This window comes from Melitaea cinxia, chromosome 7 (assembly GCF_905220565.1).
Source record: "Melitaea cinxia chromosome 7, ilMelCinx1.1, whole genome shotgun sequence".
In the NCBI taxonomy this organism is placed as follows: Eukaryota; Metazoa; Arthropoda; class Insecta; order Lepidoptera; family Nymphalidae; genus Melitaea; species Melitaea cinxia.
The window spans coordinates 14,995,202-15,008,913 of NC_059400.1; the positions used below are offsets into that span (position 1 = coordinate 14,995,202).

The following is a 13,712-nucleotide window of genomic DNA, read 5'->3' on the forward strand; positions in this document are numbered from 1 at the left end:
ATTGTCTGTTGTATGGCATCGATGATCGATCCTTAAGGCTAGGTGCAAAAGCGGCGAAATGCCAAGAACCAGAGCAAGTTTTAAAATACTTTCAATCAATAAAACAACAGTCTCGCGAATTAGACAGATTAAAGGTAAATAACGAAAAACGTAATTCTACTAATATAATGTCTAATAATAATTTAAAGAGCATAGCGAGCAGTAACGAGTCTAGAATGTCAAAATTACAAAAAAAAACGCCAGTCATTTGTTATAACTGCAATGAACCGGGTCACTTTAGTACTAAATGCACAAAAAGGATATTAAAATGTAACGTTTGCAATAGGCTGGGACACTTAACTATAAACTGCCCCAGGTTACCGACAAGATCTTTAGATAAAAATGATACAAGTAAGGACAAGGATGTTATGCGTATCGTGACAAATGACTGTAGTGATTCTAAATATTTATTGAATCTTAAAATCAACGGAGATACAATTCAAGGTTATATTGATCTAGGTAGTCAATGTAACTTTTTCTGTACCGAACTAGAATTCTTAGGATTTCACGTTAGTGGTAATGGTATTCGCCCAGGTACACGCAAAACCATGGCCATTAGTAACTTTCCAACCCCAAAAAGTGTTCATGACGTTAGGCGATTTATAGGTCTCGCTAGTTTCTTCCGTAGGTTTGTTAAAGATTTTGCTCTCCTAGCCCGCCCTCTAACAGACCTAATGAGATTAAAATTTGAGTGGAGGTAGACTGAGAGGGAAGAAGAAGCTTTCAAAGTCTTAAAGACAAAATTGATAGAGCGCCCTATTTTAGCCTTATACGATCCAAAATTAGAAACAGAATTGCACACCGATGCTTCTAAAATTGGGGTAGCTGGAATTCTAATGCAAAGGGGTGTTGATGGTTTGTTGAGACCTGTGGCTTATTATAGTCGCAAAACGTCAGCGGATGAACAGAAGTTTCACTCATTTGAGTTAGAAACTTTGGCGGTTATTTCTTCTCTAAGCCGTTTTCGTGTTTATTTATTGGGTTTGAAGTTCAAGATAGTGACGGACTGTAATGCGCTTCGTACCACTTTAACCAAAAGAGACGTTATACCCCGAATTTCTCGCTGGTAGGTTCAACTTCAGGAGTACGACTGTGAAATTGAGTACAGACCGGGCTCCCGAATGAGCCACGTAGATGCCTTGAGTCGTGGTCCTGTAGCTGAGCCTACTGATGAAATTTCCGAACACGTAATTGATGTTTTACATGTAGATATATGCGATTGGATCGCCACCGTACAGGATGATGATAGTGAGATAAGGCGTATAAAGGACACACTAGAAGATGATAGTACTAAATTTGTTGCAGACGTTCGTAAAAATTATCAGTTAAAAGGTAGTCGCGTCTATCGATTTTTAGATGAGGGATTGAGATGGGTGGTTCCAAGGGGCTGTAGGTGGCAGGTGCTGCGCATGAACCACGACGACGTTGGTCATTTCGGCTATGAGAAAACACTAAGCCGATTAAAAGGTGTATTTTGGTTTCCTAAAATGCGTAAATTTACTAAAAAGTACGTGACTTCGTGTCTGGAATGTGCGCATCACAAGGCACCAGGTGGCCCTAAGGAAGGAATGCTTCACCCAATACCCAAATTAGAAAAACCCTTCCATACCATTCACGCGGATCATTTAGGGCCGTTCATTCGTTCAAAAAGGGGAAACATGTACTTGTTAGTTATTATAGATGCATTTACCAAGTTTATTAATATAACTGCTGTTAAGGATACAAAAACTACAACCGCGATGAAGGTATTTAAACAGCACTTTAGTTTTTTTGGCTTACCTTCACGCCTTATAACAGATCGCGGTTCTTGCTTCACTAGTGCAAAATTCAAAGATTTTATGGACGAAACTAAAATTAAACATATACTGAATGCCGTAGCGACCCCGAGAGCGAATGGGCAGGTGGAAAGATTTAGCCGCACTATCTCAGATGCCTTAAGTACAAAGTGTCATGGAGGTAATGATAGCATATGGGACGAATACATCGGTGATATACAATTAGGAATTAATACAACGGTCAATAAAAGCACGGGTAAAAGTCCCTCTGAATTATTATTTGGGTGTAAATTAGTTAGTGCCTCAGAAAACCTGTTGATTGACGTGATTGATGAAACATACGAGCAGGTTACTGGCGATGATCTGATGCAGTTGAGATCAGATACTAAAAATAAAATAGAGAAACAACAAGAATACGTTCAAAAGCAATTTAACAAACATAGAAAAAGACAAACTAGTTATAAGGTAGGTGACCTTGTTAGGATTGAAAGAACCGTTATCGATAAAGACCACATAGGAAAATCTAAAAAAAACTGATCCCTAAATTTCAAGGGCCCTATAGAATTTTAAAACTTTTGCCAAATGATCGGTTTTTGGTTGAAGATACCACCTTAACGAGAAAAGGGAATAAAAGATATGAAAATGTTATCGCTTTAGACAAAATTCATCCCTGGATGAACTTTACTGGTTATTCCAGTGACACTGAAAGTGAGCAGGGTAACAATACCGATGCAACCGATGAGTGAACATAATAATTAATTTTGTATTCATTCGTTATATTAGTTTTTTTACTCTAATACTTATTTTTGATTAGATGTTAGATTGTGTGTGTTACTGGTGAGAATTACTTTATTATTTAGACTTTATGAGCAATCAGTGCAGATTGAGAATGGCATCGAGTCCGATGTCGCACAGATGATTGCAAGATTATGATCTTATTTTTATTATTGTAAGCACAGCTAGTTGTCAGAGGTCAGTGCAGATTGAGAGTGGTACCATGATGGTGTCGCACAGATGACCGCAGATTGTGACAAACTGTGCAGGATAATAAGATAATAGAAATATAGACTTGAGATTTTTGATAAGAGATAGATAAATATTTGTATTTTAAATTATGAACTTCAGACGAGAATTGTACTATGATTAATTAAGGTATTTTATTTAAGGTATAGATTTAATTAGTGTATTTTATTTTGTTATTATTACTTTTTTTCTTTGCTATGCTTTCTCGCTCTCTTGGGTGATTTTGTTAAATTTTTGATTTTGTTAAAAAAGTGTTGCGAAGGATTATTTAAATTAAAAAGGTATATGATTATTACACGTAAAAGTGAGAGGACTCACTTGCAAAGGATGGCCGAGCTGTAAGGTTAATTTAATTAATATATAATTCTTAAGTTATTTTTTTTAAACATTTTGTAAGCAATGATTAGTCACATTGACTAATCATTGCAAACAAGTAATCAAATGATTAATGTCGGTCATTCGATCTGTCGGAATCAACTGACAGCAAAGATGTCGAGTCACTTTACTTTGTACCGAGCTGTGAGAAGGTTGTGTCGAAATATAATTCTGTTTTATTCCTACAAACTACGTTTTATTTCTGAGATAAGGATTTGACTCCTTTATATAATTATTACACATATGTAATGTTACGTGTAAAACCATAAGTATTGTAACCGCGTGCTGACCCTGGTCCCGAACCGAAAGAAAAATAAAAACTTCCAATGACAAATATAATTATGTAATAAAAGTTAATTAATCACTACCCTGTCAATGCGTATTGTATTATGTTAATCAAATTTTCACCATTATTTTTACAGAAATACTAATTAAATTAAGACAACAATTCAATGTCAAAGAATGCCAATGATGAACTTAATTAGGTCACGAGGTAGACAGAGCCCGTCATTTTATAGCACATAGTACGAGAGCAGGTAATTCGCTACACTATTATCTGGTGGAGTCATAAAAGCGGATATTGGATGCGCTAGAAATGTTAGAAGCGTTGGGAGCCGTGGCAGCACTCGTCAAGGATGACGTTGACAACTGCATTGAACGAACGTTAACGGGTACTCTGAATATTAAATCTTACCCATTGAATGTTTGTAAGGCCTTTGTGTCCTTAGGGGACTTATCCCAATGTGCAAGTGAAATCGTTGTCCCTGTTTGTGCGTAAATTATTTTTAATTAAAAATGCAAAATTAGTGTTGTAGAAATAAATGATGATGAGAGATTTCATTTAGAAAATGAATTATATTTTATTAAACAGCTTTCGAAAAAGTTATCAATTCGATCGTACTATGTATACCTCAGAACTTGATTGGGCGGACTGATTTCGATAATTTAAATTTTAATTGTGATCTATCAAGTACTTTTCTTATTGATCTAACACGCTACGCTATAAAATTAAAGATCATCACATTACAGTAACACGAACCATGATATTCTTACAGAATACCAAGAAATATTAAGACTCAACCTTAGGATGTTCGGGGCCTCATAACCTTAACTGGAACTATCAGATATCCGTTACCATACCAGAAACAGCTATATAAGTTTCAGATAATTTCGGATAGGGGAGGAATCTAAGCATAACTTAAAAATAATCTTGTTCTATATTTTTACTGTGTTTTACGGTGTGTGTGTGTTTTTTTTGCTGTGTGGTTACGGCATTAAAGAATATAGCCACCCCCTTTCTTCCCGTGGGTATCGTAAGAGGCGACTAGGTGATAACACAGTTCCACTACCACCTTGGAACTTAAAAAGCCGACCGATGGCGGGATAACCATACAACTGCTAACTTTGAAATACACAGGCCGAAGACGGGAAGCAGCGACTTCGGTGCAACAAAGCCAGCCCTGCAGTCACCAACCCGCCTGCCCAACGTGATGACTATAGGCAACACACTTGAGTTCACACCATTATTGGCGTAAACTTGTGGAGGCCTATGTCCAGCAGTGGACTGTAAAGGCTGTAATGATTAAGCTTAAATGTATTGCACAATTTAAACAGTAATTCTGTCTCGATCAACAACGATATTTTAAAATTTGTTTAATGTGCAGCATGTAGTTGTGGTGTATAATGAAGTATAAATAAATAAAAATATTATATTTTAACCTTCTTGCTATAACATATTTTAATAAATGATAAATACAAAAATAGAATTAAATTTTATTGGGGAATGGAAAAATTATGCAAACACAAACACCCAGAAGACGCCAAACATCGACCTATTCTATACAAACTATTATCAAAGACATAGACTGAACCTGGTACCGCTCTAACCTATCAGTACAACTTCGAGAATCGTTTTCTCAAATAAAATAAATATATACTTATACCTATGTACATTTTTCCTAACCCTTCAATAAAACGATGTGTGCTATTTTCGTCTCTAATTCAATAGACAGAAAATTATGTCCATAAAAATGATGAATGGTGTTATTTTTTTGTCCTTATTCCTTTCCTGAAGCGAAACAAACCAATCGCGCAAACCTCATAAAAAGATTGGCAAGTGTAAAATACAACTGGCATTATTTGATCGCGCTATATATCAAAGGAATGGGACAGATCGGAAAAACAAAGTTGCCCAAATATCCAATGAAAAATCAATCCATCAAACTCAATAAAAAAATGTAAGGGGAAAAGTTAATATCGTTTTATGGCTCGGAAGGATTTGGCGCTCATAGTTCTTTTGCAGGGGATTTCTGAACGTCATAACTTCTTTTCAATCTTATAAATGCAAGTTCAAATCTTTGAGCTTAATATGAATTGGCACTTTGGCGCACTTCGTATTCAGTGACGTAATTTATTTAATGTGTAAGTAGAAAGTATGGGCATTCAATCCCATTCAATATTAAAAGGTTGGACTAAATGACTAGACTTTCAAAATCCTAAAATACTAAGTCATTACTAACTGTACCTTAATTTTACGTTAATCAATTCGTATTCCTCTCTTTGTCAGATACGAAAGTAAAAAAAAAACGTATTATGTCCATGTTTTAAATTTCATCTGTAAACTAGCTTCTGCCCGCGACTTCATCCGCGTGGACTCCGACCCTATTGGTCTTAGCGTGATGATATCCTATAGCCTTCTTCGATAAATGGGCTATCTAATACTGAAAGAATTTTTCAAATCGAACCAGTAGCTCCTGAGAGTAGCTCGTTCAAGCAAACAAACAAACTCTTCAGCTTTATAGTATAGATAAGTACGTAATCTATTGATGATATTAATTATACTTTTATTTATTTTTTATTTAAACTCATGCTACAAAAAAATAATCATCACCATCATCATCACTTCAGCCTATCGATGTCCACTGCTTGTCATAGACCTCCACAAGTTTGCGCCAAAAATGGCGTAACCTCATGTGTTTTGCCCATAGTCACCACGCTGGGCAGGCGGGTTGGTGACCGCAGGGCTGGCTTTGTCGCACCGAAAGCGCTGCTGCCCGTCTTCGGCCTGTGTATTTCAAAGCCAGCAGTTGGATGGTTATCCCGCCATCGGTCGGCTTAAAAATAATGCACTTATAAAACCGCGGAGGCCTATACCAATCAGTGCAATGTTACTGACTGAATGGTGATCATGATTAGATTAAAATGTATATTGTCATAACCAAGGTCAATAGAGAAGGTTTTAAAAGTAAAAAGCCATGAAATTTGCTGCTGAGATTTGCTTTATGCTATTTCAATATATATTATATGCAAAGATTTTCATTGTAATATGAAACTGAATAGTTACGGGTCTCTGTAAAGAACTCACCATAGACGGCACCACGGTTCGCTTAAACCGAAAATAAAAATCATCATGTCAGAAATTTCGATCTAGCGGGTACATCGTTCCATAGCTTAATTGGCTAGAGCGCCGACACGGTCAGTCGGAGACACGGGTTCGATCCCCGCTGGAGCGGTCAATTTTCGATGTGATATTCAAAAATGTTTAGAATTCCTAATGTGTGGGTAACACAAAAATAAAATCGTACACATTGATTGGTTGTTTTCAGCCATTTCAATCAGCTGGAGATGCGTTATAGTGTATTATACATCACGCGTAGATAGGTATTCCATTCTATTTACAGCTGAAATAACACTGAATTGGTTATTGCCTTATATATCTAACACGCTACGCTATAGAATTAAAGATCGTCGCATTATAGTTACAATAACCATGATATACTTACAGAATACCAAGAAATATTAAAAATTTAAAACTAAATCTTAGAACGTTAGGGGCCTCGTAATCTTAACTGAAACTATCGGATATCCGCTACAGTACAAGAAACAGATATTATAATGATCCAAGCCACGGCACAGCAAAGGAAGCGAGACCGACACAGTGAAACCCGCGATATAATGATATTTTTGTACGCATTTTTTCATTCAAAGGTGCAAAGGAGAATCATAATTAAGATGAAATACTTAAGAAAACTAAAGTATTTTAATCGATGAGGATTACTTAATTTTTATGCTACTGAATACTTTAAATAATTATAAATTAAATATAAAATATTAATTGTGTAAAGACTAGGCGATCCCAATAACATTTTAACAAAATTCAGAACAATTTCTTAACATGTCATAAATGTCACTTGAGACTTGCCATGTTGACAGAATGACGGCTGAAACCAAAACGAAATTCTGACATAAAAACAACACTATCAGCTGACTTTTATAAAAGCCATTAAGCAATAAGCAAAGAACTGAACTGACTTTAAAATAATTTGTTTTTCTTTACTAGTTTCTGTTATACGTAAGACTAGAACGTTATTTATGCATTACGTATTTCGGTTGGGTAGTATGGCGCTATTATTTGTTTTCGTTAATTTATTAGTACTTTTATGTTATTTGTAAAATATTTCACAGGTTATTCAAGATCAATGAGTACAGCAGGGATAATTGCAAATTCTATAAAAACGAAGCTTGAAAATGTTTTGCAAACGAAACACTTAGAAGTTATTAATGAGTCCTATATGCACAATGTCCCGAAAGGTGCAGAGACACATTTCAAAGTTGTTGTTGTTTCCGATAAGTTCGATGGATTAGCTTTAATAAAGGTAAGTTTAGTTGTAAATAAACAACTATTTATTACATGAAAACTACAAAGCTTTTTTATAATGATAGACTTTAAATCGTCGTTAAATAAATCGTCATTTGTCATCGTCAAAGACCAATAATTAGAGCAGATTGAAAGCAAAATTGCTGAATTATGCTTAATTTTGTTATTTTTCAATTTGAAAACACGGAAATATTTTTGATCTTAAAATTGTTTGTTGTATATTTCAGAGACATCGGCTAGTTAACGATATACTGAAAGAGGAATTACAAAATGGTGTTCATGCTTTGTCCATTGTAGCGAAAACCCCACAGCAATGGGCAGAGAGTGACAAAGTTATTGAAAGTAGCCCTAATTGTAGAGGTGGATTTGGCAAATAAAACCCTATATATATAAATTTGTTAATATTTTATGAATATTAGAATAAAAGCTATTATATAAGTACATGAATTATAAATTTTTTTTCAAATAGGATATGTTTTTTTTTTAATATAATAGAACTTGAGTTTTCATATTCATATTTTTTAAATATATTGCAGAACACAGTTTTCAAAGTATTAGAAACATCAATTTATTAACTCTCAAAAGGAAAATATAATTTTAAATTTGCATAGCCGATAACTTTATTTTATCAAACACTGGTATATTTTTCTCATATAGTCTTGCATTTTGTAATTCTATTATTTTCTTTGAGTTTGTTGACTATTTATACTTTCTTTGCTTTAAAGCCGCACCAAAAATATCTTTCGAACATTTGTACAAAAAGAGTACCTAATGTTGAGTTAGTATTAAGGATAAGGTTTAAAAGCATAACAGGAAGTTTCTTAAAAATTTACTACAAAAGTGAAAAAATCTTCGTGGATGTTTGTTATGTTAATTTTCGTACATTATTTATATTCCTAATTTGTTTTATTTGTCACTTTGATACATTCTTATATTTTAAGCTCTAAATACTTACCTGATACCTCACATACTCAAAACGTTGAAAATGACAGAAATTATAAATTGGAAGATTTTATAGACATTTTCTTTTAAGAAAGTCAAGTTTTGCCAACAGTTTATACACACATAGAACTGAAGCACTGAGTTAAATCAGAGGTGAGCCCGCATAAATGATTAAGAAGTTCTACACGGTAATGACATTACAAAAAATGTTTTGATTAATGGTTGTTTTTTATAAAACTACTAGCTGACCTGGCGAACTTCGTATCACCTTATTTTTTTCTGAAATATAATAATAACATAATATATCAAAATAAAATATAGCCTATCTTTTAAGTTGGATCAAACTGCAGACGGTGTGCAAATTTGACTAAAATCGGTTAAGTAGTTTAGGAGTCCATTGAGGACAAACATTGTGACACGAGATTTATATATATTAAGATACAACTCATACTGTTTTTTAAGTTCAAACGTGATAAATGCTTTGAAGGCTGTAGATTTGGAGCCTTGTGGGATGGAAAACTAGTGACTGTTGTCTCTTGTCTACTAAATATGCCCGTTTTAAACTGTCCATTTAATACTGCATCAAATCAACACATATATATAATATATATATATATAAACATAATTGAAACACATTTATTTATTATTTACTGTTTTTATTACTTAAATGTGTATAATAAAAAGTATTATTATACAAACTATATTTTACATCTTACATAATTATGCTTATTACAAACAGATTTATAAAACAGTTAATTCTAATATGTACTTGCAATATGCAATCATTTACTCAACACATGATATAGGCCATAATAGATACCATGTAAATCACTTATCAATATCTTAAGCCAATATTCTGTAGCTGATGTTCTGAAGTAAATAATAATACTGTCTTCATTTGTGACGAAGAATTGAACGTATAAAGCATAACATGTTTGCATGTTTGAATTTTATCTTCGAAATATGTATATTTCTTAAACAAAGTCGAGAATAAGAACAATTTTAAGACTAATTTAACATTAAATAATACAGGATTCAATCCAAATTTTAACCCATATCAGCTTATTTATTTTGTAGTTGTATAATATTAGACTAGTGGACACCTGGTATGCATTTTCAAAAAATCAGAATTATCCAGACAATATTAATCTAAACAAATACTATTAGGCCAAGAATTCTTGTAGTATAATAAAACTTTCCACTAAATTAATGTGTAATAAAATAACAATACTGACTTAATTCAACCTGTAACATCCCAATGCTGGGCATAGGCCTCCTTCCCCATGTAGGAGAAGGATCGTAGCTTAATCCACCACGCTGTTCCACCACAGGTTGGTGTATATATTATGAGTAACGATCACTATCAGGTGTACATGATACCAATGGGTTACCGACAGTTTAACGTGCTCTTCAAGGCACAGTGGGAAGATCCACAAGGACAGACATCCAAGCCGGAAAGAAATATTTGTATGAATACAAATATCCATTCCTAGCGGGAATCGAACCCACAAACCGCCAGAGTTTGTCTAAAATACTGACATATACATACAGATATAATAATATGTACATAGGATTACGAATCTATTTGCCATGAAAATATAGCACATGCATAGTTGTTTTCTTTTTTAATTTAAATATTACAATCAGATCTATTTGACGCAATTTGGATGTCATCTACAAATCACTTATTTTTTACACAAATAATTTTAGTGTTCCTTCATTATACACAGATGCTCACTCACAAATATTAGTAAAGTAGTTTTTTTCAATGTCTTATGAATATAATAATAACACCGTTTAACGGTGTTAGTTGTATCAGAGATTGAAAGTGTCTAAACGTAGTCTCCCCTCGTTTTCTGTAAGAAACAACAAGTCTGCCATTGTTTGTTCGCAGATCGCCTCTTCAGCCTTTTCTGACATCTGCAAATATAATGAAATAAAAATTATTGCTTTAAAATATAATGAATTGTGCTTGCTTGCGAACGAAAAAAAAACACTTAGATTTTTTTTATATACAGCTACTTTATATACGGATAGACGGCGCCACGGTCGCTTAGACCGAATATAAAATCATCAAATCAAAAATTTCGATCTAGCTGATACATCGTTCCATAGCTTAATTGGCTAAAGCACGGTAAGTCGGAGATGCAGGTTCGATCCCCGCTGGAACGGTCGATTTTTGATATGATATTAAAAATTGTTTACACTTAGATCGATGTAATTAACATCGACAAGTAATGCAACGTAAGTAGACGAAAAAATATTAAGTAAATACGCATTATTAGATATAACTCAAAATGTAATTGTCAGATCTCGATTAAATTTAAATGGGATCACATGACACCCACCAGCTTTCAGTTAAAAAAAGAATTTCGAAATTGTTTCAAACAGAATTATTGTTTGAGTGACCAGAAAAAAGGTCCTAAGGTAAGCAACTTAATGCTTGTGTTATAGGTAACCCCTGACTATTGTAGCTATATATATATTCGATAAATATACATATAAATAATAAATATATATACTAGACCCAGACTCGGAGGTAGGAATCGAACCCATAACTCCAGAGCAGAAAGCAGAGTCACTACAAACTGCGCCAACAAGCTGGTCGAAGTATGTATAATGAATTATTAAATAAAAAAACTTCCTTTTTCATAGAAATCTTAGCGAATGTTTTTAAAATATACAAACCGGTCTAAAATTGTACTCCGTCGATGGTGGAAACTTGAAATTTGGTCCAAAATTGACACTAACAGTGACATTTTTATGCAAAGAAACAGTAGGGTAGTAGCAACCCTGGTAGACATCTGCGAACGCCACCCCTTGACATTCTCCGTTTTTAAAATAGAATATCTTACTGCCGGGCAGCAGCTTGAGATTGTTGAGAGATTCCTGGATATTGTCCTTATCTTCGTAATAAAGGTGACTCTTAAATTTGACTAGGGGCTGTAAAAATTCAATTTTGTTACAATTATATAATTAACAGTAAGTATATTTTTATTTTTTAATCTTTTCATTGCACAAGAAAAACGAGGGCAAGAGGCGTGATGAAATTCATGATGTGCAATACATATTTTAACATATTTTTCTCGCTTTGTATGGGAAATATATCATTCAAAAAAAGATACAATGCAAAATATTTTAATAAAAATAAACTTTTTAATAGAAAGAAAAGGCTGGATGGAATTTTTCAAGCACCACCAACATACCGGCATATTGGCGGGTTCAATTCCCGCTCGAGAAGGATATTTGTCTTTGTACAAATATTTCTTTCCGATTTGCATGTCTGTCCTTGTGGGTCTCCTCCCCCTCCCCGTGCCTCGGAGAGCACGTTAAGCCGTCGGTCCCGGTTGTTATCATGTACACCTGATAGCGATCGTTACTCATAGTAGTGAAGATACCTGCCAACCCAAAGTGAAGCAGCGTGGTGGATTAAGCTCTGATCCTTTTTCTACTTGGAGGCGGCCTAAAGTCCTATGCCCAGCAATGGGATGTCACAGGATGAATCGTAATCAATTATTTACATAATGTTTTATACGTATTCTGTGGATGTACCCATAAAATAAAATAAATTAATAAATAATGTCATCAATACTTATAAGTAAATAATGTCATCAACTCACCCTATCTTTGTATGTGTTGGGTGTGTACTTAGTGGAAGCGCTGTCTGGCATTATTATAAGGAAACCCAGTGTATCTCCTTCCCCATAGCCCGGACTGTAGTGCTTCCCGCGGGACTCGTGAAACCTGAAATTTAACATGTATTGAGTATTTACTTTACAATTTCATTAACATTGGGCACAGCAGAATACGAGCATATCCTGCTCCAAATCTGGAGAAGACCGTCTGGGGAACCTTGACCTCACAGGAGATCACAACTAAATAACACTGACCTCAATAGTTGTGTTTCTGTGGTGAGTGAGGAGACCAGAGCTACTAGACAGGGTCTTGGGTAGGGTCGGCAACGCGTTTTCGATATTTCTGGTTCTGCAAGTGTCTACAAGTCAGGGGACGGTATCCGCTTACTATCAAGTGGGCCGCATGCTTCAGGACCTAGTGCTATATTTTTTTTTTATTGGTGAAAAAAAAATCGATCTGCAGAGTTTCTTGCCGATTCTTCTCTGCAGAGTCTACACTTTAAACTACTATTAATTAAATACGTCAAATATAATTTTAATATGTAAAATGACTTTCAAAAGTGCTTTTGAAGCCTATTTCAATAAAGTAATTTTTTATTTTGATTTTCACCCAGTGCACACTAAGTAGCACAGGTTGGATTAACGCCCAGTAAGCAGCACAGGTTGGAATAACACCCAGTGTTCAGAAAGCAAAACAGGTTGGAATAACGTCCAGTGTACAGTAAGCAGCACAGGTTGACCTAGCGCCCAGTGTACAGTAAGCAGCAAAGGGTGTGAATAACGCCCAGTGTACAGTAAGCAGCACAGGTTGAAATAACGTCCAATATAACAGTAAGTAATAAAGGTTTAATTAGCGCCCCGTAAACAGCACAGGTTGGAATAACGCCCAGTGTACAGTAAATGGCACGGGTAGACCTAGCTGAGTGTACATTGTGTACACTGTACTATGGTCCCTATACACGACTCACCTCGTGCCCTTCCGACTGCGCCATGAATATCCAAACTTGTCGTATCCAAGAGGTGCTTGTAAGTTAGCGTATCGCCGGCCCCAGCCCAGACGAGTGGCCGCGCCCTCCGGCATCTCTTCTACCGTGGCCTCCCAGTACCACGTACCACGGGACACACCTGGGCCATTTTAAATAACTAGTTGAAACAGCCGTTTTATTTGTCGGTTATCCTTTTCCGTTTAATTTGAATGTCTAGTGTTAATTGCACCATAAGGACATTTATAATATTATTGTGTTTGCTCGGAAATGGAAAAAACCG

General features: G+C 34.9%; 2 protein-coding genes across 4 annotated transcripts in view; one reads left to right on the plus strand and one right to left on the minus strand.

Annotated features, from left to right (window-relative positions):
* Positions 1–7,436: 7,436 nt before the first annotated feature.
* LOC123655405 (bolA-like protein DDB_G0274169) lies at positions 7,437–8,310 on the plus strand. 3 transcript variants are annotated; one of them, XM_045591220.1, is made up of 3 exons: positions 7,437–7,563; positions 7,677–7,867; positions 8,097–8,310. In XM_045591220.1, exons 2-3 carry the CDS (start codon positions 7,691–7,693, stop codon positions 8,244–8,246), a joined length of 327 nt encoding a protein of 108 aa, XP_045447176.1. In that variant the 5' UTR covers positions 7,437–7,563; positions 7,677–7,690; the 3' UTR covers positions 8,247–8,310. The 3 variants fall into 3 exon arrangements, with proteins under 3 accessions (XP_045447176.1, XP_045447175.1, XP_045447174.1); XM_045591219.1 differs by having other exon boundaries at positions 7,439–7,600; XM_045591218.1 differs by having other exon boundaries at positions 7,440–7,605.
* A 2,136-nt stretch (positions 8,311–10,446) lies between these two features.
* Positions 10,447–13,712, minus strand: part of LOC123655403 (set1/Ash2 histone methyltransferase complex subunit ASH2) — a 36,679-nt gene continuing 33,413 nt past the window's right edge. Inside the window, exons 7-10 of the mRNA XM_045591216.1 lie at positions 13,415–13,571; positions 12,432–12,555; positions 11,500–11,754; positions 10,447–10,731 (exon numbers count right to left, since the gene is read on the minus strand). Coding sequence (XP_045447172.1) covers positions 10,627–10,731; positions 11,500–11,754; positions 12,432–12,555; positions 13,415–13,571 — 641 coding nt within the window. The 3' untranslated portion in view covers positions 10,447–10,626. The remainder of the gene's footprint in view (positions 10,732–11,499; positions 11,755–12,431; positions 12,556–13,414; positions 13,572–13,712) is intronic.